At 38.9% G+C, this 25,978-nt stretch overlaps 1 protein-coding gene across 3 annotated transcripts in view; it reads left to right on the forward strand.

Moving 5' to 3' along the window:
- The window catches only part of PTPDC1 (protein tyrosine phosphatase domain containing 1), a 95,146-nt gene that overhangs the window by 31,282 nt on the left and 37,886 nt on the right, over positions 1–25,978 (forward strand). For 2 of the 3 annotated variants that reach the window (XM_045839823.1, XM_045839820.1), the window contains exon 2: positions 16,561–16,645. The exons of the other annotated variant lie outside the window; for it this stretch is intronic. Coding sequence is in view for 1 of the 2 variants with exons in the window: in XM_045839820.1 (XP_045695776.1) it covers positions 16,561–16,645 (85 nt within the window). In the remaining variant the exon portion in view is untranslated. The remainder of the gene's footprint in view (positions 1–16,560; positions 16,646–25,978) is intronic. 3 annotated transcript variants of the gene reach the window in all.

Here is a 25,978-nt window from a genome sequence, read left to right on the forward strand (position 1 = left end):
AATCTTCCTAAAGTGAATCAAGAACAAGCAGAAAACCTAAACAAACTGATAACAGCTGGTGAAACTGAAGCAGTAATAATAAAACTCCCATCACACAAAAGCCCTGGAACAGACTGTTTCACAGGAAAATTTTACAAAACATTTAAGGAAGAGCTAACCCCTATCCTTCAAAGGTTATTAAAAAAAATCCAAGAAGATGGAAGGCTACTGAACTCTTTTTATGAGAGCAGCATCATCCTAATCCCAAAACCAGACAAAGACACAAGAAAGAAAGAAAAGTACAGGCCAATATCACAGATTAACATAGACACTAAAATCCCCCCAAAAATATTGGAAAACCACATCAGCAATACATCAAAAAGATCATATAGCATGATCAAGTGGGACTCATCCCAGGGATGCAAGGATGGTACAATATTTGCAAATCAATAAATGTAATACATCACATAAACAAAAGCAAAGACAAAAACCACATGATCATATCAATAGATGCAGAAAAAGCATTTGATAAGGTACAGCACCCACTTATGATAAAAACACATAGCAAAGTGGAAGTAGAGGAAGCATACTTCCAACATAATAAAAGCCATGTATGAGAAACCTACAGCCAACATCATACTCAATGGGCAAAAACTAAAAGCTTTCCCACTAAGGTCAGGAGCAACAAGTGTGTCCACTTTCCACCACTTCTATTCAACATACTATTGGAAGCTTTAGCTACAGTGATCAAACAAGATAAAGAAATAAAAGGCATCAACATTGGAAAGGAGGAAGCAAAACTGTCATTGTTTGCAGATGATGTGATAGTGTACATAGAAAATCCTACAGTCTCCACCAAAAAACTACTTGGCCTAATAAGTGAATTTGGCAAAACAATGGGATACAAAGGCAGTAATGGAAGGCATTTTTGTGCACCAACAACAAAATGTCAGAAACAAATCAGGAAAAAAAAATCCCATTTGATACAGTAACAAGAAAAATAAAGTACCTAGGAATAAACCTAACCAAGGAGGTAAAAGACCTGTACTCAGAAAACTACACAATATTGAAGAAAGAAATTAAGGAAGACACAAACAAATAGAATCATATACCGTGTTCATGGATTGGAAGAATTAGCATCATCAAAATGTCCATACTACCCAAAGCAATGTATAGATTAAATGCAATCCCTATTACAGTACAAATGACATATTTCACAGATATAGAACAAACACTTCAAAAATGTGTATGGAACCAAAAACAACCCCAAATAGCTGCATTAATTTTGAGAAAGAAGAACAAAGTAGGAGGGATCACAGTACCTGACATCCAACTATGTTACAAGGCCACAGTAATCAAAACAGTCTGCTACTGACACAAGAATAGACATAGACTGATGGAACAGGATAGAGAGACCAGAAATAACCCCTAGTCTCTATGGTCAATTAATATTCGACAAAGGGAGAAGAAGCATAAAATGGAGTAAAAATAGCTTATTCAACAAATGATGTTTGGAGATCTGGACAGCTACATGCAAAAAAGTGAACCTCGACCACCAACTTACTCCACACATAAAAATAAACTCAAGTCGTGGTACCATAAAAATCCTATAGGAGAACATAGACAGGAAAATCTCTGATAAACCATGCAGCAATATTTTCACCAATATGTTCCCTAGAGCAGGGGGCATAAAGGAAAAAATAAACAAATGGGACTTCATCAAAATAAAAAGCTTCTGCACAGCTAAAGAGAACATCAGCAAAATGAAATGGAACCAACTACATGGGGAAAAAATTTGCCAGTGATATCTTGGACAAGGATTTGATTTCCAAAATATTAAAGAACCCACATGACTACACTTGAGGAAGGCAAACAATCTAATTAAAAAACGGGCAAAGGCCCTGAACAGACACGTCTCCAAGGAGGACATACACAGGGCCCAGAGACATATGAAAAGGATGCTCAGCATCACTAGCCATCAGAGAGATGCAAATTAAAATCACAATGAGATACCACTTCACACTGGTCAGAATGTCCATCATAAACAAATAAACAAACAATAACTTCTGGTGAGGTTGTGGAGAAAAGGGAACCCTAATACATTGTTGGTGGGAAAGCAGAATGGGGGAGTCACTGTGGAAAACAGTATTGAATTTCCTCAGAAAACTAAAAATGGAATTGCCTTTTCTCTTTTTTTCTTTTAATTGTTGTTTAAGTAATTTTCTGCCTTTTACCCCATCCCAGCCCACCCCCAGCCCTCCCCACCTCCTTTCTGTTTCTACCCGCCCCCCCTCATTATTGTCCATGTGTCTTTTATGCTTGTTCCTGCAAACCCTTCCCCTTTTATCCCTGAAATCCCCTCCCCTCTGGTCACTGTCAGAACTGCCTTTTAACCCAGCAATTCCACTGTTGGGATTATACTTTAAGAATTCTGAAACACTAATTCTAAAGAACCTGTCCACCCTAATGTTTATTATAGCAGCACAAGTTACAGTAGTCAAGTGTTGGAAGCAATGTAGTTACCCATATGTAAATGAGTGGATCAAAAAACTATGGTACATTTACACAATGGAATACTACAAAGCATAAAGAAGGCTCCTACCCTTCGAGACAGTATGGAGGCAACTGGAGAGCAGTATGCTAAGTGAAGTAAGCCAGGTGGTAAAAGACAAATACCATATGATGTCACCTGTAAGTGGAACCTAATGAACAAAACAAATAAGCAAGCAAAATAGAACCAGAGACATTGAAATAACAGACTGACAATAACCAGAGGGAAGTGGGGAGGGAGATAACAGGGGAAAGAAGAGAAAGAGTCATCAAGGAATGTGTATAAAGGACTCATGGATAAAGCCAAAGGGGGGTAGGATTGAGGTTGGGAGGTAGGGGGATGGGGTGAGGGAAAGCAGTGGTGGGAAAATGGAGGCAACTGTATTAAAACAACAATAAAAAAATGATTTAAAAAATCCTCCAAAGAGTAAAAAAACTAAGAAATGAAATAAATTACATCTTTTTACATTATAAGTTCATCAACTCATTTTTGTAATTATTTTATGCAGTTGTCTTTTAAAACAAGTGAAGAAAATAGTTACATTTCATGAATTTACATAATACCTATTCAGTTAGGTTTTTGGTGCTCTTTCTTTGTGTGGATTTGTGTTACCTTTTAGTATTTTAACCTGAAGGAAACCCTTTCATGTGTCCTGTAGGGTAGGTGCTGGTAACATATGCTCTCAGTTTTTGTGTTCTAGTTGTTTGTTATTTTTATTTCTTCTTAATCTGGAGGTGTCTTAATTTCTCCTTTATTTTTCAAGGAGGGTACAGCTGGATGTAGAATTCTTGGTTGAGCATCTCTTTCTTTCAAAATTTAGAAGGTGGAGATCTCACTGTCTTTATCTTTTCTGATGAGGTACACCTCCCCGACTGTACCCTGTTCATGGTTGCATTCTGGGCTAAAACTTCAACTCAATTTAGTTTCTCTGGACTTTCTTTATTTCCTTCTTTACTACTTCTTGCTTTCTTCTAAAAGCTTACTGAGGTAACTAATCCATTGATAACTTCCTCCTACTCCTTGTCCTGTAGGCTTATTCTCTTTAAAATTTCTTATACCAGGGTCTGAGGAGGAAGGGGATGGTAGTGTGTGAGCTCAATCCACTACTTAAACCAGGTGTTCTCTATCTTTTATGGAAGGTCCAGTCTAATCCTGTGAAGTCCCAGGAGCCATATACCTGCCTTTGTTTTAAGTCACCCAGATTTGTCATCCAAGTACTTGAAATATGTTTCGTGGAATGTTTTTTTCTTAGAGAAATAGTTCAGGAAATGAAGAGGCAGAAAATCATATCCTTCCTAGTCTATAAATAAATGGGAATAGTGGGGTGAATACTCCACTCTACCCAGTACTTTAAGTTTTTCATGTTGAACTTAATTCTAAACAGTATGTCATAAAATATGTATTAAAATATCAATATAATCATATATCCACAATATGTATATATTTATGAAAAGGAATATTCAGATAATGAACATTTATTGGTTAGGGATAAAATTATGGTGTCCAAAATGGTATATATCTGGTGCTTGACCAAAAAGTGGCTGGTGTGGAGTCTTTCTTCTTCCTGATATCACCTGCATAGCATGCCCTGATTCCAGGTGTTGTGTTTAGTTTAAAGTAGAATTTTGGTAGGAACATTAGTTCCCAGGCTTTACCCAGGAATATGAGGTTCTTTCTAGAGGTGGTTGATAAATGTGGAGCTTCTGAATGTATTTAAAGATTTTGTGAAGACTAGCTTAGGAACTGCAAACAGGCTTTGTGGTTTGACAGCTAAACAGAACTCGAGACACACCTTTACAGTAACCTGTATGAATACTGGCTGTTAGGTAAATGCAAACTGCTTACCTACTGCAAGACATCAGTATCACTGGAATTCAATTAGAAATGCAGATTCTCATCCCCATTCAGGCCTCGTGAGTGGAAAATCTGGAGTGGGGCCTAATAGTCTGGGTTTTAAAGAAAGTCCTCCAGGTGATTCTGTTGAACTAGGAATTGTTGACCTCTTGATGAGTTTAGAGGTTATCTGTGGTAGAGACATTGACATGAGTTGATTTAAACCTTTAGGAATAACTGGCCAAGTGTGGCTGTTTGTGAGAAAAGGCAAGAGAGTATGGAAATCTAACTTGTGAAAATCAGCTTTATCTCATTAACATTTTACTCATCTGTTTTGTCATAGTGTGTCTCCCATAGAATCTGAACCAAACAACATGTTTTCTTGAAATGATGAAATCCTGAGGCTCTTGCTGCAGTGTTGTTTTTCCCTAATGTGTGACAAGTCTCCTGAGAGTGGAGACCCTCCCTAAAGTGTATTTAAGATGTGAGATCATAGAATCCAGTGAAATCTGTAGTGATCTGCCAGACATGTATATTCAAGGCAGCCCTTAATACTTTCCCTGAGGACTTGTTAGAAGGCTGTGGGGATTGGTAGTGGTGGTGGTGGGGGGGGGGGGGGACTAAAAAAAAGAAAAGGTATTTTTTTAAAGGTATAGAGCCTTTCAAGTACCCCAGGTTTTTTTTTTTAATTTTTATTTATTTTTAGAGAGGGAAGGGAGGGAGAAAGAGAGTGAGAAACATCAATGTGTGGTTGCTGGGGGTCATGGCCTGCAACCCAGGCATGTACCCTGACTCGGAATCGAACCTGTGACACTTTGGTTCACAGCCTGAGCTCAATCCACTGAGCTATGCCAGCCAGGGCTTGAAAAGGTATTTTTTTTCAATGTTGCCTGACTACCCCAGGAGTAATTTGAAAAGGGATCTTATGCTCTGGTTGGGTGGCTCAGTTGGTTGGAGTGTTGTCCTGTGCAACAAAAGGTTGTGGGTTCAATCCCTAGTCAGGGCACATACCTAGGCTGCATGTTCAATCCCCAGTCAGGGTACATATGGGAGGCAGCTGATCAATGTTTCTCTCTCACATCAATGACTCTCTCTCTCTCCCTCTCTCCCCCTCTCTCCCCCTCTCTCTCTACCCCTCTTTCCTGTCCCTCTCTCTCTTCTCCCTTCCCTCCCTCTCCCCCCATGCCCTCTCTAAAAATCAATAAAAAATCCTCAGATGAGGACCAAAAAAGGAAAAGAGATTTTATATAGTTCTGTAAATTATTTGAGATTGCAGATTAAGAGATGAGGACATTTCAATTTAAAGACATCTGTTTTGTTTTACTATATAAAGAATCATAAAGAGTGCTTTAATTCTTTAAGGACAAAATACTATAATATTAGGAAACTATGTTTTATAGCATCTGAGCTACTAGATAAATCTTCAGTCAGTCCTTCATGAGGAGGAAATATGTAATTGATGCTAGGGAAGGCATCCTGAAAGAGAGAAAACTCAGGCAGAAGGTTGGAGTTAATGTCACCATGCATATTTGTTGGAAAAGAAAACAGTTTTACCTAATTCCCTTCAGGGAATTAGAAGAAACATAAATCTGTCAGGTTGAAGATGAGCAACAAGTTAAGGAAAATACTATGTCTTGTATTTGCATAGTGGTGCTGTCGTGTCATTGATATGCTCTTAGCAATAACCTGGAGTTTAGTAATGCATGATTGCCACTTCTCCTTTATAGATAAAAAAGTGAGGTTCAGAATGATTAAATGGTGGTGGTGGCAGCTATTTTTATTGAGTGTTTATTTTTATTCAGGTGTTTATTCAACAGGTCTTTATTTAGTACCTATTGTGTGCTAGACCCGGTTGTAGGCTTTGGAGATGGAATAATTGACAAAGAAGACAGAAATCTGTGCCTCTGTGGAGCTTATATTCTAGTAGGGGAAAGCAGAAAATACATGGAATAAGTAAGTAAATTATACAGGGTCAGGCACAAATGATGCCCCTTTTTTATTATAAAACCATAAGCATGTAATTCTGCAACATAACAGCATCACACTTAAGCATACCATGTGACATTTTAGGTGAAATGTTCAGATTAGAACTAAATTATTACACCCATATTATTTCCCTACCAATCACATTCAAGCAGGCCCTACTTCTGCTGGACTGTATATAATGTGTTAGACGTGTTTTCTTCCAAAGTCCTGAGGAAAAGAGTGAAGCAGGGAAGGAGGTTCATTTAAATTGTAAAAACAGAGTAGCTAGAAGGGTTTTGAAGAGAGGGATGACACAACCCAGCTGAAGTTAACAAGATCACTTTGACTGCTTGTTGAGAACAAACTGAATTATGGATCAGGCACAAATTAAGTCTGTACAGGCTCTCAGGTCATCTTTCAATAACCACTGGACAGGTGATGAGTCTCAAAGATGTTAATAAATGTGCCCAAGATCACACAGCTAGTAAGTGCCATCAACTCTATTGAAAATGCATTTGGATTTTATACCCTTACGTTCATACCAGCTGCATTTGCATTTCTGTTAGGAGGGAGGAGGCTAAAATGTGTAAGGGGCTATGTTCTTGATATACTCATGAATTCCTTGGCCCCACCCTTAAAACATCTGAGTTAGTAAGTCTGATGAGAAGTTGAACAATCTGTACTATCAAAACATTCCAGCTCAGCCCTGGCTGGTGTAGCTCAGTGGATTGAGTGCGGGCTGCGAACTAAAGTGTCACAGGTTTGATTTCCAGTCAGGCCATATACCTGGGTTGCAGGCCACAGCCCCCAGCAACTGCACATTCATGTTTCTCTCTCTCTCTTTCTCTCTCCCTTCTCTCTCTAAAAATAAATAAATAAAATCTTTTAAAAGTCTTACTAAATACTCTTAAAAAAAAAAAAACACTCCAGCTCATTCTGATGTAGGAGGTCCTCTGCCTACACTTAAAGAAATGTTGTCAATATGACTAGATTCTACATAGCAATAATGGTAGCAGAATCTGAGGATGAAAAAACTTGTGTGTTTGGGGGAAAATAGAGATGGAAGCCCAGGTGTATGAGTAAACCTATGAAAGCAATATAAATATTTTTATGTTCACAAATAATACAATAATATTAACTAAAACACATAAGCTTACTCCATATTGGATACTGTTCCTGGTTCTTTATATAATTTAACTCATATAATCTTCATCGCAGTGCTATTAAGTGAACACTACTCTTAACTCATATTTTTTTAAAAAGAGTTTATTGAGAGGATCCAGTAGGCAGCAGAGCAGGTAGAAGCTCCACTAATGTCCTAGGACCAAACTGGAATTACAGCCAAATTATTGAAAAATCATCCTGAATAACCAACTGAACACTAACTGGTGAGAAGCTTGTAACCAGGGACTTACAAAAGAAACACCACCACCACAATGAGACTGGTAGGAAGTGCAGAGGCCAAAGAGGGTGATAGGCTCCAACAGGCAGAAGCTGAATGTTTCCAAGGGGTATTTCAGCAACTAGGGGAAGGGGGAGCAGCCCTCCTTGAGAAGTGTGTGTGGTGTCTAAACCTCAAGCTTGTCTCCCCAGCCTAAAGCACTAGACTGGGAAAGGCACCCACGTGACAACCAGCTATGAAAAACAACAGGATTTTTGTCCTCCAGAAAGGGACTATTAGAGATGTAGCCACCTTCTTAAAGGGTCAACACACAAAATTTTGTTCATAGCCTTGGCTCTGGCAGAGGGAGGGCCTCTCAGACTAGAGCCCCATGAGGGGTTGGTGGCTCTGGGGAGAGGGCTGAAAGGTCAGCCACCAGGATCCCTGTATTAAGTCATTCCCCATAACACAGAAGCCACCTTTCTCAAGCAGAGCACTCCCCACCATGCAGCATCAGCCTAGGGGGAAGCAATAGCTTCACTTGGAGGAACCCCTCTTGCCATGCCTTGTAGAGCTGAGGAATATAGCTAGATACTCTTTCAGGGTCTAAGCCTAAAAGGCAACCTGCAGGCAGAGACAGATCACTGGGTGCTTTGAGACTTTAGCACCCAGTCCCTCCATGGGGCCCAGTACTGGTAAAAGCTAGCTTTGGTGTGCACCTTGGTTCTTTCTGTAGGTACCTAGGCCAAGTAGAGGGAGCCACAAGTAGTGGATCACTGATAGTTCAAAACCAGTTGCCCAGGGCCAGTCACAAGCAGTGTCTGACATAAGTTTGCACCAGAGTCTTTATAGATCTACTTAATGCATAGAAACAAACACAAAGACACAGCCAAAATGGGAAGGCAGAAGCAGGCCCCAAATAAAAAAAAAAAAAAGAAAAAAAAAAAAAAGAAAAATGAGAATGCTCCAGAAGAATAGCTAAATGAAATGGAGACAAGCAATTTGAGATATACAGTTCAAAGTAATGATTATAATGATGCTCAACAGTGTGAAAAAAAGATATAGAAGCCATAGAAAAGGATCAGTCAGAAAGCAAGAAAGAATGAAATATCTGAAATAAATAGTACACTGGAGGGAATTAACAGGGTTAGATGAAGTGGATCGAATCAGCGATTTAGAAGACAAGGTAGAAAAAAAACACCCAATCAGAACTGGAAAATTAATTTTTAAAAATGAGTATAGTCTAAGGGACCTTTGGAATAGCATGAAGTGTAACAACATCCACATCATAAGGATACCAGAAGAAGAGAGAACAATGGATTGAGAACATATTTGTAGAAATAATGACTGAAGACTTCTCTAACCTTGTGAAGGAAAAAGACACACAAGTCCAGGTAGCACAGAGAGTCCCAAACAAGATGGACTCAAAGAAGCCAACACGAAGACACATTATAATTAAAATGTCAAAGCTGAAAGACAGGGAAACATTTTAAAAGCCACAAGAGAAAAGCAGGTAGTTACCTACAAGGGAGCTCCCATAAATGTCCCTCAACAGAAACGTTTCAGACCAGAAGAGATTAGCATGAAATATTCAAAGTGATGAAAAGCAAGGAACTACAACCAAGGCTACTTTACCCAGCAAGGCTATAATTTAAAATTGAAGCAGAAAAGTGAGCTTCCCAGAAAAGGAAAAGCTAAAGGAGTTTGTTACCACTAGACCAGCATTACTGTTACAGAACAGAACAAGGGGGGCCTGGAACAATATACTATTATTGAAAGAAGGCCCCGGGTCCGTTATGTCCGCCGCCAGAGGAAAGACATCTCTCAATGCCAGAGATTCGTGAAAAGGAAAGGAAATGTTTATTTAATGCTATACAAACTTAAAGTAGTGACCTAATGTCTTTATCAAAAATCCCAAAGTCCCTTAAAATACCCACAAACAGACACAGTCCTTCCTTCCTTCCCCCTTTGCCCAGTCCAGAGTACCGTAACTCAGGAGAGGAAAACGAAGTCCATGGCTCAGACAGTCTTCTGGTTCTTCCCAGTTAATCCTCCATCTCAACTGGGAGACCTCCCTGGGTTCCCGGCACCCTCGGCTGAGTAGCCGGGATCTCTGCTAAAACCAGGTGGTGGTTCCCCCTTCTAAAGCTGCGGGGGTCCCCACTCTGTCCAGGCCTCGTGGTTCTCTCTCTCAGGGCTGCAGGAAGGGGAGAGTCCCCACTCTGCCAAAGCCGCGTGGTTCTCCTAATGGCCGCCAAGTCTGGGTTTTAAATCCCCGCGGCCAATCTTCCTCTGCAGCCTCATTTCCGACTCCTCCCACACTTGGCTTCACATGCCGGAACTCGTATCCTTCCAGCTTTACTGGGCTGCCATCTTGAGTCTGGGCAGGTGTGGCCCCATGTCCTGGAGCCAATCTTCTCCGAGCTCCCACGCAGGTGTTGTAGCTTGGGGGATCTGCCCCCAGTCACGTGTTGGTGGGGAAGTTACTTTCATTCCCCTGGCTCAGAGATGATCACAGCTATTTAACATATCTAAGCGACCAGCCAAAGGCTATAGATATTTTAAATGACCACGCCAGAGGGTCGCTGCAAGGCTGTTGCTATGCAAAACAGCTCTCAATGGCCCTGCTCCATTTGTCCCTTCCCCCAACCCACACCCTGGGTGGGGGGATGGAGACATCTTAAAATCTCCTGGACACCTTAAGTTCTGGACCCCATTTCAAATGCCCATTTGGGGTCCCCCCTCTAGGCTGCACCCTGTAACAATACAACAAATGTTAAAGGGCTTGCTCAGAGAAGAGTAAGAAAACAAACAAACAAAAAAAGAACCAGCAACATAGTCTAAAGAAATAAAATGGCAATAAATATGTATCTGTCAATAATCACTTTAAATGTAAATGTCTTAAATGCTCCAATCAAAAGACATAGGGTAGATGAATGGATAAAAAAACAAGACCCACGTATTTGCTCTCTTCAACAGACCCACCTCAGAATGAAATATACACACAGACTGAAAGTGAAAGAACAAAAAGGATATTTAATGCAAATGGAAAATGGGAAAAAAAGCTGGGGTAGCAATACTTATAACTGACAAAACAGACTTTAAATCCAAGGCTATATTTAGAGACAAAGAAGAACACTGCATAATGATAAAGGGAAAACTCCAACAAGAGGATATAATGCTAGTAAACATTTATGAACCCAACATAGGGCCACCTAAATATGTAAAGCAAACCTTGATGGACATAAAGGGAGAGATCAACAGAAATAAAGTCATAGTCAGGAATTTAGTTTTGAGAAAATCCAGAAGTCACAAGGTACGAAATCTGGGCTGTAGGGGGGCTGAGTCACCTGGGTGATTTGATGTTTCACCAAAAAACTCTACATGAGACATGATGCATGAGCAGTGCATTGTTGTGATGAAGCTTCCAATCACCAGTTGCCCATAGCTGCAGCCTTCTGAATCATCCAAATAGTTTCTGTGGAGGAATGTTCAAGCTTAATGGAAAATTTGATGCAGATTTGTTGCTTTACTCAGTCATTTTGAATGCAACAGCCACATAGTACACACACTCACTCAGTGGTGTCTGCCACCCCCAATGACTAGTACAGTGAAGTTGTCATTGTTCAGGCACGTGAATTCTATTCCACTCTCCTTGGCTGCCAGGTTACATGGATGTCGTGCAAACCATTCTTGTTATATTAACAATGGTAGGACTTTTCCCAGACAGACCTTGTATATTTTCTACAAGCACCCAAGGTGGTTTTGATGCAGTCCGGATGCTAGTGCTGTGCAAGTCTAGAAGGAAGTACATCATGCTAATGACCTCCCAGGCACTTCATTTAGTCCCCACAAATTTGCTCCAAAAAGTACACATGTAGGTTTTGGCAGAACACTCTGTTTGAAAGATGGAAGGGAACGTAGTGACCTAAGAACTCAGTCCACCTCAGAACCCAGTCTCTGTGTGAAATGTTTTTGTGGAGTACAACATTTTTTATGTCAAACTCTCATTTTGTGACAACTCTTAAAAGCATGAGTTCGTTGTTCTAAGTTTTAAGTATATGGTACTAATTAGTGAGCGTGTGCTTAATCCTAAACAGTTGAGTCATTTGGGGGGACTTTTGGGGATAAAAGCAAAATGTATGATAGAGTGAGCAAAATATACATCATTAGCAACAGGAAATGAAAGTAAATAATTTTTTATTGTACATTGAAATGACAGGATTTCTAATCAAACTCTTTTTCTCCTGACTCTACAACCAGGCCCATGAAGTAAGTTCAGTTGTGAATAGAGTTAGTATTTTCATGAATCTTCTTGAGAAGCTCAACCATTACTAACTACTGGCAGGACTATTTTACTGGTAATTAAGTGAATATAAATTCTTTTTTCTTTAAAAAGATTTTATTTATAGAGAGAGGGAAAGGAAGGGAGAAAGGCAGGGAAACATCAGTGTATGGTTGCCTCCCATGTGACCCATATTAGGGACCTGGCCCACAGCCCAGGCATGTGCCCTGACTGGGAAATGAACCAGTGACCCCTTGGTTTGCAGGCCGGTACTCAATCCACTGAGCCACACCAGCCAAGGCTGAATATAAATTCTTACTACAATAAGAGGGAAATTAAGTGAACACAGGCTAAGAAGGAAAAGAAACAGAAAGATGTTACAGATACTGGTTTGCATTTAAAATAACAAGTATTTATTGAACATCTATATGCTAAACATTATGCTAGCAACACATACACACAATCTCCATCTTCAGAGCAGTTGAAGAAAGTAGATGTAATCTTGTTTCACAGAAGAGAAAATTGAAGCTCAAAATGGTTCATATATCTGGCAATGAACAGAGTCAAGATTTGAATGTAGAACTTCTGACTACTAGCCTAATTGAGCTGTATATAATTAACCAGAAATTATACACAGTTGGACTATAAATTCATGTTTTTATGCTAAGCTGACGCAGTCAGCATTCTTGCAGAGTTCCCTTGGATTCAAGTTAGCTGAAGTGGGCCCAGGGGAATTTCTGCTTCTAACCAATATGAAATAACACTAGAATTACCCTTCTGCCTTAAAATAGCCAGACAAAATATATAAAAAATGGGTTTTGGACATTGGAGAGCAAGCATCTCAGGACTGTGGTCTCTGAGAGAAGAGAAGCAAGTATGGTGAGCTTAGAATTGTGCAAGTTGCCTCCCTGAAAGAAGTTTCCAGGCTGTAATACAGTGGGGAGGCCCTAAACGGAGCTTGCCTCAGAAATGAGCAAGAAAGCAAAGGTGGCTGGAATTTGCAGTGCAGGATACTGGAGAAAAGGAAGCAACAGAAAGAGTGATCTCTGGAGACATGCAGAGGACTTCCAGGTCTTTGTTGAACTGAGCATCTTTGCATTAGTACTGATGTGTTCATTTCTGCCTGAGCACTGAGGCCAGGGGAGACACAGGTAGGAGCAGAGAGAACAATTTTCAGGGTTCTCAGAGGGCCGGAAATAGTTCATGTTTGCATTAGTCAGTGAGGAAAGACCTCATGATACCCAGAGCATCAGAAAGCCTCAGAAAGGTGTTGCCTTGGCAGTATGGCTGTTAGCCTTAAAATGAAGGCAGCTCTGCAGCTGCCATGCTGATTTCAAATAACAAGGAAAAGAAGGCAGTAATGAGACCTGTTGAGTGAGTAATAGGGATTTCTCAGAGGAAGTCAGAAGAATTAAACGTAAAACAGGATGAAAGTATGCCAGGTGCTTGGGCAAAGAGGAAAGCTATTTAATTTGTAGAGCAGTGGAATTGAGGCTACTAGACTTGTACATGAAAGCAAATGATGAGCAACTGCAAGAAGAATGAGGAAGAATCTGTACTGAATGCCTCTGAGGGCCCTACATATATAAGTAGGGATAATTTTTTGTTTGTTTTAACTCTCAGACTTTGGTAGGTGTTGAAATATGTTTTTTTCAAGCTAATGCATATTGTATTTATCTTGGGTCTTTGAAAATTGGTAGTTTAACTGTAACCCTATATAGTAACTCTTGGGTATTGCACCTTTAAAACTTTCCGTTCTTCCACTGTTTTCTCTATATTAGAAGAGTTAATTTTTCTTAGAAAGCATATATTCATGTTGTTTGATAAAAACATAGTACAATATTTAAGCTTTACAAATGTAGGTAATTCACAAATAAAGAGATTTTATTACTCTTTATAAGTATAGTCACATTAGGATACGTATGATATTCTTTGAAGATGGACTATCTTTAATTCTGATAATAAACTATTAAAAAGATATTTGACAAGCCGAATCTAAGGACCAGAGAGGACTCGACTCAAGGATGTAATAAAGACATCCTAGGTTGACAGCTAGGTAGTGGGTGTGGGAAGCCTCTCATCCATACTAGAATAGGAATTCAGAGAGCTCAGGGAAATATTTTCAAAAAGCAGATAGATGGTAGATACAGCCATAGCATGATTAAGGCATCGAAAGATCTTAAGGATATGATGAAGATTTACATTTCCTTGGTCAATAAGGAAAGAGCAATTAGAAACCACGGAGGGGCTTGGCTGATGTGGCTCAAGTTGGTTTGGTGTTGCCCTGAAAAGCAAAAGGTCAACAGTTCTATTCTCAGTTGGGGCACATGCCTGGGTTGTAGGTTAAGTCCCAGGTTGGGGTGCGTACAAGAGGCAACAACTGCTCAATATTTCCCTCTCACATCAATTTTTCTCTCCCTATCTCCCTTCCTCCCCATCTAAACAAACAAACCTATTTAAAAAAAAAAACAGGTAAGTCTATAAGAAACCCATGGTCCAAATTTACAGCAAAACCTAGTTTACCCTGGTTTTAAGCAACTGATGAAAGAAGAGGAAGTCCATTCGACACTGATGCTTGGAATGTTTATCCAACATGTTTAACTTTGAGCAGAACAGGTGTGGTAAGATTATACTTTTTTTTATATGGGTCCAACCACAGTACTTGGTAAATTATTTTCTAAAAAGTTGTGTGTATACAGGTTATGTGTATATTAAGTATTGAGCTGATTTCCTCATCTTTTATGGCAGGAATTCATAATATGGTTTAAAGATGATAAAATCATAACTGAGGTGTAAGTATAGTGACTGCCTACCCCCCCAGAAGAAGTAAAGCCAATGATTACATGTTACCTCTGAGGAGTAAAACCTAGGCTAGGAGATAGGAGTAGAGACTTTACTTTTTATTCTCCACTATTTATTCACTTTAAAGTTTAATATATGTTTAACTATCCATACTGAATGAATATATTTTAACCTTAGCATGTATTACAAATAATTTCTAGCCAGTTTTTTTGTCTTTGACTGTTGATGTATCCTGATATGTATTGAGACTATTGAGAGTGCTAATGTGTTGATAAACCACATAAACTGTTCAGGCAAGGGAGCTATTTTTATCCTAATTTTCAGTGATCATACCACCTCTGGAAGATATACTTCAGCTCTGGTTTGGGCACTAGTATATGAGTAACTATAGAATGTAAGTAGAAAGGGGTGGGGTATCCAGGGTGGTGATGTCTGGATCATTTTACACTTGAAGAGTGATGACAAGAACTGTTGGTGTGTAGTCTGGGAAGATGTAATTCAAGAGTAAGAGGAACATGATCACCAACTTTAGACATATGGAAGAAAGGGTTTTTTGATCTATGTGAGCTCAAAGGGCAAAAATAGGACCAATGGGCAGAAATTACAGAGGACCCACATTATGAAGAATTTTCTAACTACCAGAGCTGTGTGATGACATCACTGTTAACTATTCAAACAAAGACATTGTAAAGGTCATTCTCATGTTGGGTAGGATTCTGCTAGACATGTCCCCCCACCACCCTAGAGACCTTCTAATCATGGCTTGATCTTTCTAGTGACCAGTCTTCATGTAAGAGCCCACCCAGAAGCTCCTCATTAGAACAAAAGATTCTTCTAGTGCTCTTATGACTTAGGAATTTATAAGAGTTTAGTCACTCTGTGTTGGGAATCAGAGGCAGGGACCAGTTTATAAGTTTGTCATTTCACAGTCTGATACCTAGTAAAGAGCTTAAGAAAGCTGAATGATTTTTGCTTTTTTGACATATAAAATGGTTTACTTAACTTTCCTCAGTGGAAACCATAGTGACACCAGATTCACTTAGTCCATACATTTTAACTATAGGTGAAAGTCTTATAAACTTTGTAAACCTTCATTTAACTGAATTAGTAAAGAATGAAGGGTTCTGTTTTATTGCCTAGTCCACTATCAAGTCCACAATATATGTTAATTATTGAGCCCAGTTCAAAATTGAATTTCTCCTTGATACCTTGCAGCCACACTGAAGTTGGACAGCTTTCTGCCTTATCCAAGCCTGTCTTGTGACATTAAGCACATAATAGCATTATTTGTGTCTGCTTTTTGTCTTCCTGACAGACTAAATGTATAAGGGAGAGTTATGTCTTATTTTCCTCTATAATATCCTTTACTTTCTAGCACAGCATTGTTCAGTAGACTATTGTGTGACCCATGTATTCAATTTTAGATTGAATTTTCTAGTAGCAACATTAAAATTAACAGAATTGGAGAAAAATAATTTTAAAAATGTATTTAACCCAGTATATGAAAAATATTTCATGTAGAATGAAAGTAAAATATTTGTTCATGAGATATTGTACATTCTTTGTTTAGGTACTAAGCCTTCAAAATCTTGTACTTTACACCTGCAGCACCCTCAAATCTGTACTAGTCACATTTCAAGTACTTAGTAGCCATTTAGCTAATGACTACGGTGTTAGACAGCAGAGGTTTAATACATTACAGATGATCAGTAAGTGAATGTCCCATAGGCAAAATATCAAAAAATAATATTTTTTTCCCAACAGACTACCATGGCTGCAGGAGTCTTTCCCCCGAATGAACAACCCTATTCCATTTTGAATAATAGTGGGCATGCTGAAAACATGAAAGGTAATCATTCTTTAATAGACATTTTTTTGTCTTTTTGTGCAAACTAGAATTTAAAAAACTGTATGAATGGACATGAAAGAAACGGCATGATTCTTCATATTGGAATGCCAAGTTGCAGGTACTATTTGTGGCCTTGAGTTTATTTCTGCCTGCCTATTTTGACCTATTAACATTTCTTTTCAAAATCTTGAATAATGACCTTGGCCTGTTAAGAAGGAAGTGCTAAAAACAAAGTTTGTCTCCTTCATTATTTTTTACTGAAATTTTACATTTGTTCCTCTCATCAAATGCCTGCTTGTGAACCAAATTTTCATTTCTTTCTTTTTTGACTTGTAGTGTCACTTGTAAAGCACATTCAAAAGTACACTAGCTCAGCTGCTCCCAGGTTTTGTCTCTCATGAGTTGCCTTCCCACAGTTCTGATTTTTCACATGGTACTGCAGAAGGAAGGGTGCTATGACTTGGACTCTCACTGCCATTTGCCCTTCATTCAAGTTCTAAGGTGAAAGCATGCTTTGATTTTTTGCCACTATAGTGCTATAGTCAACCAAGAGTTGTTGAGTAATTTTTTTTTTACAATATCCCTTGAAATCCCTTGCCTGATTTTCTTACTGCCCACTCTGAGTTTTGCCCAAGTTCAAAGTTTAGTTTTCCTGTATAGGGAACTTTACAGGAAAAGTAAAGTTCTTGGTTTTCCCTGCTAGTTGTGAATTAGATAATAGGAGAAAAAGTAAAGGAGTATGGGTCTAAAGGTACTGGCATATTGCTGAGAATAACTGGTTCTCAAGAGTTGATTGTGTGCTTCTGGGAACCCAACCAGTACACCAGGGGGAGCTCTCATTCACCAAGAAAACCAGTGTTTACCTCTTCTGACCTCGTTAGGGCTCCTTGGTCTGTCTGTGCTGACTTTAAGGGGCAATACTAATGGTCACTACCATTTGTGGGCAGTGTATATGTGCCAGACTTACTGTATGTTAGTTTCCCTGGTTTAGAAAGAAGTGCTGTCTAAAACAAATGTAATAATAATTGTCTACTTGCTGTTTTCATTGTAGAATAATAGGTTTGTGCCCCTAATTAACTTTCTAGCTAACAAGTATAAAAAACGAACCTTTTCCCCTTCCCTTTCTTATGTTGGAATGTTACCTCTTAGTTGGTGTTTCTCATGGGGGATTTGGCCTTAGAGGTGAGGTACTTCTACATTGCAGGAGAGCCCCAGTTATGAAAACATTCAGTATCTCTGCCTCTCCCACAACTGAATCCAGTAATGTCCCCAAATTACAGGAATAACAAAAAAACCCTACACATCTCCAAACACCTCCATGAAGGTTGTAACACCTCTTTTGTGATCCTCTACGGAAGCTGATTATTACCTTTTCCAAAACCATCTTTTTAATTTAAATTGTCCTTATTGTATAAATATAGCTAATTTTTCATTTGAAAAAATCTGGAAAAATAAAAAATCAATTTATATCTAATTTTTCAAAGTGTATCTCATCTATACAGGTAGTCAGTTGTTTTTTATTGGGTTAATATTGGGATGGGAAATATTTTGTAAATGTTCACTAATGACTTATGGAAAAAATGACTCCTTAAGATACATCAGTAAAGTGTTTAAACTATGTTTAAAAGGAAATAGAAAACTTATCAAGAACTAGTTTTGGGACTTCTGGCCAAGATGGAGGTATAGGTGGATATACTTTGTCTCCTCCCACAACCAAAAGAAGGACAACAAATTTAAAAGCAAAAAATAACCACAACTGCCAGAAAATCGAACTGTCCAACAACTGTTTGGAAATCCAGCAACCAAAGAGTTAAAGAAGAAACATTCATTCAGACTGCTGGAGGAGAAGATGGGTAACAGGGGCAGAGAGGACACACAGCAAGGTGGCAGCTGGGGGACTGGGAAGGCAAGACAGTGACTACCATACAGGGAAAGTGAAGGTGGCATCTGGTACACCAGGAGGAGCAACTGGGGAGTGAGCCAGACCACACAGCCAAGGTTCCACCACCAGAAAAGAAAGCCTCAAAACCTCTAACTATAAAAACCTGTGGGGGTGGCAATGGTGGGAGAAACTTCCAGCCTCACGGGAGAGTTCATTGGAAAGACCCACAGCGTCCTAGAATGTACACAAACTCACCCACTAGGGAATCAGCACCAGAAGGGCCCAGTTTACATGTGGTTAATGGGGAAAGTGACTGAAAGCCAGCCAGAGCCGAGCAAGTAGCACTGTTCCCTCTTGGACCCCTCCCCCACATACAGTGCCACAACACAGTGACTTGGGTTGCCCCACTTTGGAGAATACCTAAGGCTCTGCCCCTTACAATGTAACAGGTGCACCAAGATGAAGAAATGTGACCCAAATGAAAACAGATCAAAACACCAGAAAAAGAATTAAGCAATGAGGATATAGCCAACCTATCAGATGCACAGTTCAAAACACTGGTAATCCAGGTGCTCAGGGAAATGGTTGAGTATGGTTGCAAACTAGAGGATGAAGTGAAGGTTATGCAAAGTGAAATAAAGAAAAATGTACAGGGAACCAACAGTGAAGGGAAGGAAACTGGGACTCACATCAACAATTTGCAGCAGAAGGAAGAAACAAACATTCAACCAGAACAGAATGAAGGAACAAGAATTCAGAAAAAATGAGGAGAGGCTTAGGAACCTCCAGGACAGCATTAAATGTTCCAACATACTAATCATAGGGGTGCCAGAAGATGAAGAGGAAGACCAAGATATTGAAAACTTATTTGAAAAAATAATGAAGGAGTACTTCCCCAATCTGGCAAAAGAAATAGACTTTGAGGAAATCTAGGAAGCTCAGAGAATCCCCCAAAAGTTGGACTCCAGGAAGCACACACCAAGGCACATCATAATGACATTACCCAAGGTGAAAGATAAGGAGAGAATCTTAAAAGCAGCAAGAGAAAAGGAGACAGTTACCTACAAAGGAATTCCCAGCTGATTTCTCAAAAGAAATCTCGTAGGTAAGAAGGGGCTAGAAAGAAGTATTCAAAGTCATGAAAGGCAGGTATCTCCCTCTAACATTACTCTATCCAGCAAAACTATCATTTAGAATGGAAGGGCAGATAAAATGCTTCCCAGATACAGTAAAGTTCAAGGAGTTCATCATCACCAAGCCCTTATTATATGAAAAGTTAAAGGGACTTATCTAAGAAAAAGAAAATTATCAAAACTATGAACAGTAAAATGACAACAAAGTTACAGATATCAAAAACTGACCCCCCCCCAAAAAAAAACAAAAATAAACTAAGCAAATAAGTAGAACAGAATCACAGAAATGGAGATCACATGTGGGTGGGGTTATCAGAGGTAAGGGGGAGGGAGGAAAATGGGGGAAAAGGTACAGGGAATAAGAAGCATAAATGGTAGGTACAAAATAGACAGGGAGGTTAATAATTGTATAGGAAATGAAGAAGCCAAAGAACTTACATGTACAACCCATGGACATGAAGTAAGTTTGGGGAATGCTGGTGGGTGTAGGGGTGCAGAGCAGAGGGGAATAAAGGGGGAGAAAACAATGGGACGACTATAATAGCATAATCAATAAAATATACTTAAAAATTTTTTTAAAGAAACTGAATAAATGGGAAGAAAAAGGTCTTTCATACATTAGAATGCTAGTTAAGAAATACAGAACAAATGATGGAATTAGAAAACTTCCATTTAGCCTTCCAACACAGTAATAATTAATTCAGGCAAGAAACATAAATGGATGACAAAACTACTGAGTAAAAGTTGGATGAGAAACAGGATATTTACATAGTCTCAAGGCATCACTCCATAAATATTAATTATGAAAGGTAAAGAATAATTTATAATGGGTTAATCTTGGCAGACACCATTTTACTGACATGACCAAACTTAACATTTCCAGTGATGAGGCAAAATGACATCTTGGGTCTTGCAATGGGATAGTGAGAAAAGCACAACATCACTTCTATGATGTCTCTGCTTAAAATGCATAACCTCAATCCTATCATGACAAAATAGCAGACAGATGTGAATTGAGGAACATGCTGCAAAATAGTGGCCTGTAATCTTTGTAAAGGACAAGAAACAACAAACTGTGGTCATTGAAAAAAATCTTAAAAAAAACCACCACAAATATCCCTTTGCTGTTAAAGAATACTATAGGGATGGCTGATGAAACTTGAATGGGGTCGGGGTCTCTGGGTGAACAGTATATAAAAAATTTTTGTGTGCTTTTTTTTTAAGTATGAAACTATTTCAAAATAAAATAATTAACATTACATCAACAAAGACAGCCAGACATGGGCATCCTGATAGAAGAGAACAGCACCATCCTTGAAATATTGTTGCCAAAAAAAAACCAACCTACCTGACTAGACTCTACATCCCTGAACAAATTCAGTTTATAGAATATACCATGTGGATATAATCAGCAAAATAAAGACTGTGGCAAACTCTATAGAAGGTGTAAGATATATATCAACCAACTGTAATATATTGACCTTCGTTGGATCCCATTTCACACATACACACATCTATGAGAATATTAGAAATTTAAGCAGTGTCTAGATATTTGATAATATAAAGCAATTATTAATACTTTTGGTTATGGTAAGGATGACATGTTTAACGAATGAAATGAAATAAATGAAAACACAGAAAAGGATAGAGGAAGGAGAGTAAACTGAAATTGTTAATGCTGGGTGATGTTATGTACATGGGGGTGTGGTACCTCCACAATTATCTTTATTATGTTCTGTATACATTGGTAAATGTTTGGAATTTCCCAAAATAAGAGTTTTTCCCCCCAAAATAGCAGAACCAATGTTTAAATCTGTGCCTGTTTCACTCCAAAGCTAGTCCTTTTCTTAAAGTGTATTTTAATAATTATGCTATTGCAGTTGTCCCATTGTTTTCTCCCCCTTTATTCCCCTCTGCTCTGCACCCTTACACCCACCAGCATTCCCCAAACTTACTTCATGTCCATGGGTTGTACATGTAAGTTCTTTGGCTTCTTCATTTCCTATACAATTATTAACCTCCCTGTCTATTTTGTACCTACCATTTATACTTCTTATTCCCTGTACCTTTTCTCCCATTCTTCTCCCTCCTGCTCCCTACTGCTAACCCTCCATGTGATCTCCATTTCTGTGATTCTGTTCCTGTTATAGTTGTTTGCTTAGTTTGTTTTTATTGTTATCTTTATTTTTTTAAGTTCAGTTGTTGATTGTGAGTTTGTTGTCATTTTACTGTTCATAATTTTGATCATCTTTTTCTTAGATAAGTTCCTTTAACATTTCTTATAATAATGGCATTATAATGATGAACTCCTTAAACTTATCTGGGAAGCACTTTATCTGCCCTTCCATTCCAAATGATAGCTTTGCTGGATAGAGTAGTCTTGGATGTAGGCCCTTGCCTATCATGACTTCCAATACTTCTTTCCAGCCCCTTCTTGGCTGCATGGTTTCTTTTGAGAAATCAGCTGAGAGTCTTATGGGCACTCCTTTGTCAGTAACTGTCTCCTGTTCTCTTGCTGCATTTAAGATTGTCTCCTTATCTTTAATCCTGGGTAATGTAATTATGTGTCTTGGTATATTCCTCCTTGGTTCCAATTTTTTGGGTCTCTGAGCTTCCTGGCCTTGCCCGTCTATTTCCTTTGCCAGATTGAGGAAGTTTTCCTTCATTATTTTTTCAAATAAGTTTTCAATTTCTTGCCCTTCCTCTTCTCCTTCTGGCACCCCTATGATTCAGATGTTGGAACGTTTAAAGTTGTCCCAGAAGTTCCTAAGCCTCTCCTCATTTTTTGGAATTCTCATTTCTTCATTCTGTTCCTGCTAAATATTTATTTCTTTCTTCTCCTCCAAATTGTTGATTTGAGTCCCAGTTTTCTTCCCTTCACTGTTATTTCCCTATCTGTTTTCTTCATTTCAGTTTGTATGGCTTTCATTTCTTCCTTTATTTTATGTCTGTACTCAACCATTTCTCTTTAGCATCCTGATTACCAGTGTTGTGAATTCTGCATGTGATACGTTGGCTATCTTCTCATTGCTTAGTTCTTTTTCTAAAGGTTTGATGTGTTCTTTCATTTGGGCCATATTTCTTTGTCTCAGCGCACCTGTTACATTGTAAGGAACAGAGCCTTAGGTATTCACCAGGATGGGGCAACCCACTTCTCTGCACTGTAGCACTGTGTGTTGGGGAGCAGTCTGAGAGGGGACATTGCTGCTTGCTCGGCCCTCAGCCAGCTTTCAGTCACTTCCCCCACTACCCAGAAGTGAATTTTACCCTTCTGGTGCTGATTCCTGGCTGGGTGGGCTTGCGTGTGGTCTAGGACCCTGTAGGCCCCTGTAACACCCTCTTCTGTGAGACCAGGAGTTTCTCTCTCTGCTGCTATCCTCACAGGTTTTTATGGCCAGAGGTTTTGAGGCTTTCTTTTCCTGTGCTGAAACTCTGGGTTGTATAGTTTATCTTGCTCCCTAGTTGTTCCTCCTGATTTTTCTGCACATGAATGTTGGACTGCCCAGTCTGCCAGCCACCACCTTGCCACACGCCCTCTGCCCTAGCTGCCCACCTCCACCCCTCTTACCAGTCTGGATGAGTGTTTCTTCTTTTAACTCCTTGGCTGTCAGACTTTTATACAGTTTAATTTTTCTGGCAGTTCTTTTTTGTTGTTGTTTTTAAATTGAGTCTTATCCTTCTTTTGGTTGTGCAAAGAAGTGAAACATATCTAGCTACACCTCCATCTTGGCCATAACTTCCTATGCAGGTTTATTTTCTGTTACCCAGTTTTGTAATGCTGAGGTCACTGTAGCCATCTCACATCACCTCAGATTGTTCAATTTCTTTATTTAATTGTAGATTTCCTGTTTTGTTCAGTGGAATATAATTCTTTGTTTTGATGCTCAAATTGTCCCATTTTGGCTAGTAAAAGCCTCCTCAAGCTACTAGCTATATATTTTTTATATGTCCCCACCATTCTTGCATTCCTTGTTTCCTGGCACATCAAGGTCTTTCAGTCTCATCTTGTACTTTCCCTGTCCCAGCTCCAAAGTCATCAATTTCCCCCTGCGTCCTTTTAGTGGGAAGTGGTATTTAGATGGCCTCACTATTAGATGTGCTCACTACTACTGGAATGTTATTATTCCCAAGCTCCCTAGAAGACAAAGTTAGGAAATACATGTTCATGTATACACATATATGTACCTACCCACTTAAAAAAAAGATTTTATTTATTTATTTTCAGAGAGAGAGAAAGGGAGGGAGAAAGAGAGTGAGAGAAACGTCAGTGTGTGGTTGCCTCTCATGTGCCCCCTACTGGGGACTTGGCCCACAACCCAGACATGTACCCTGACTGGGAATTGAACCGGCAAATCTTTGGTTCATAGGCCCACACTCAGTCCACTGAGTCACACCAGCCAGGGCTCTAACCACTTTTACATGTGTATTTACTTCTGTTTCTATTTGTGTATATTGAAAACCATGAGTGTATTGTTACTTCCTACTCTAATCAAACACTATACCATCATTCTAGCTTTTCTCATTTTTATGTTCATAATTCTTGTCTCCAAGAATGAGATACCTGGCTCTTATTATCCCCAAAGTGTGTATTTATTTACTCAATTGTTCTTTTCATAACCCGTCTTTGAGCCCTTCCTGGCCATCACCCCACTCAGGTCTTTTCCCACACAGGGTTCATGCCATGCCAGGTCATGTGGCATATATTGTATTATTCACCTTCCCTACCTTGTCCCTGACCTCTGCTAAATAACCTTCTCCTAGACCTTTCTTGTGGCTGTTTTCTTCTTGGATTATATATATACTTTTAATTAAAATATTGAAATAATGGTATAGTTACATGCAATTGTAAGAATTCAGAAAGATCCCACTTACCCTTTACTCAGTTTCCACCAGTAGTACCATCTTACACTATACTAAAACTATGTACAAAATCACAGCCAGGATATCAACATTGTTATAGTCAAGATACCAGTCACTACAAGAAACCCTCCTATTTCCTTGTATAGCCAAACCCACTTACATCCATGACTCTGGCCCCTGATGACCCACCATTAATCAGTTCCTCATTTCCATGATTTTATTATTTTAAAAATGTTATATAAATGAAGTTGTACAATATGTAACCTTTTAAGTTTGGCCTTTTTCACTGGGCCTAACTCCTTTGAATTTCATCTACATTGTTGTGTGTATCTACAGTGTTTTTATTTTTATTGCTGAGTAGCATTCTCTGGTATGGATATACCATAGAGGAGTTTATCCATTCATTCATTCATTGAGTGACCTATGGGTTGTTTCTATTTTGGCGTTATTATGAATAACATGCACATAAAGGTTTTTGTGTGAGCATGAGTTGTGTCATCACTGTGGGATAAATAGCCAAGAGTGTACTTCCTAGACCATATGATTGTTGCATGTATAGTTTTATATGAAACTGCCAAACTGTTTTCCAAAATGCCTGTACCATTTTACATCCCCACCAGCAATGTATGGGTGACCAAATTTCTCTGCAGCCTCACCAGCATTAGTTGTTATCACTATTTTCTTTAGGCATTCTAGTAGGCATCTGTGGTATCTCATTGCGGATTGCTGATGACTTACTAGGTCTAGGAGGTTTTTGGAGAGTCTTTCATATTTCCCATATAAATTGTCATGTCTGCAAATAAGTATAATTTTGGTTTCTTCTCTTTACAATACATATGTTACTATTTCTTTTCCTTGCTTTATTGTAGTGGCCTAGAACTGCTACTGAGCAGACTTGAGTCATGAGCACAGATATCCTTGACTCCTTCCCAATCTTAGGGAGAAAGTATTCAGTCCTTGATCTTTCAGTATGATGTTGAGTTTTCAGTAGGTGCTCTATGACAAGTTGAATTAATTGTCCTTTCTTGTTAACTTACTGAGATATTTTTATCATGAATAAATGTTGCAATTTATCAGATGTTTTTCTGTGTAATTGATAAAATCATGATTCTTCTTTTTTAGTCTGTTGATATGGTGGGTTAATATATTGATTGATTTTTGAATGTTCATCCATTTTTATAAGCCTGCAGTAAATCCCACCTGGTAATGGTGTATACATCTTTTTATGCAGTGGTGGATTTGGTTTGCTAATACCTTTGTTGACAGTTTTGTGCTTAAGTTCTAAAGAGACATTGGATTACAGTTTAATTTTTTTGTACTATCTATCTGACTTTGGTGAAGGAGTGATCCTAGCCTCAGAAAAGGGAAGGGAAATGTTCCATCCTCTTGTATTTTCTGAAAGATATTGTGTAAAACTGGTGTTTAGTCTTTTAATGTTGGGTAGCATTTTCTAGTATC

This window comes from Phyllostomus hastatus, unplaced genomic scaffold (assembly GCF_019186645.2).
Source record: "Phyllostomus hastatus isolate PE091 unplaced genomic scaffold, TTU_PhHast_1.1 phas_contig_312, whole genome shotgun sequence".
NCBI classification, from domain to species: Eukaryota; Metazoa; Chordata; class Mammalia; order Chiroptera; family Phyllostomidae; genus Phyllostomus; species Phyllostomus hastatus.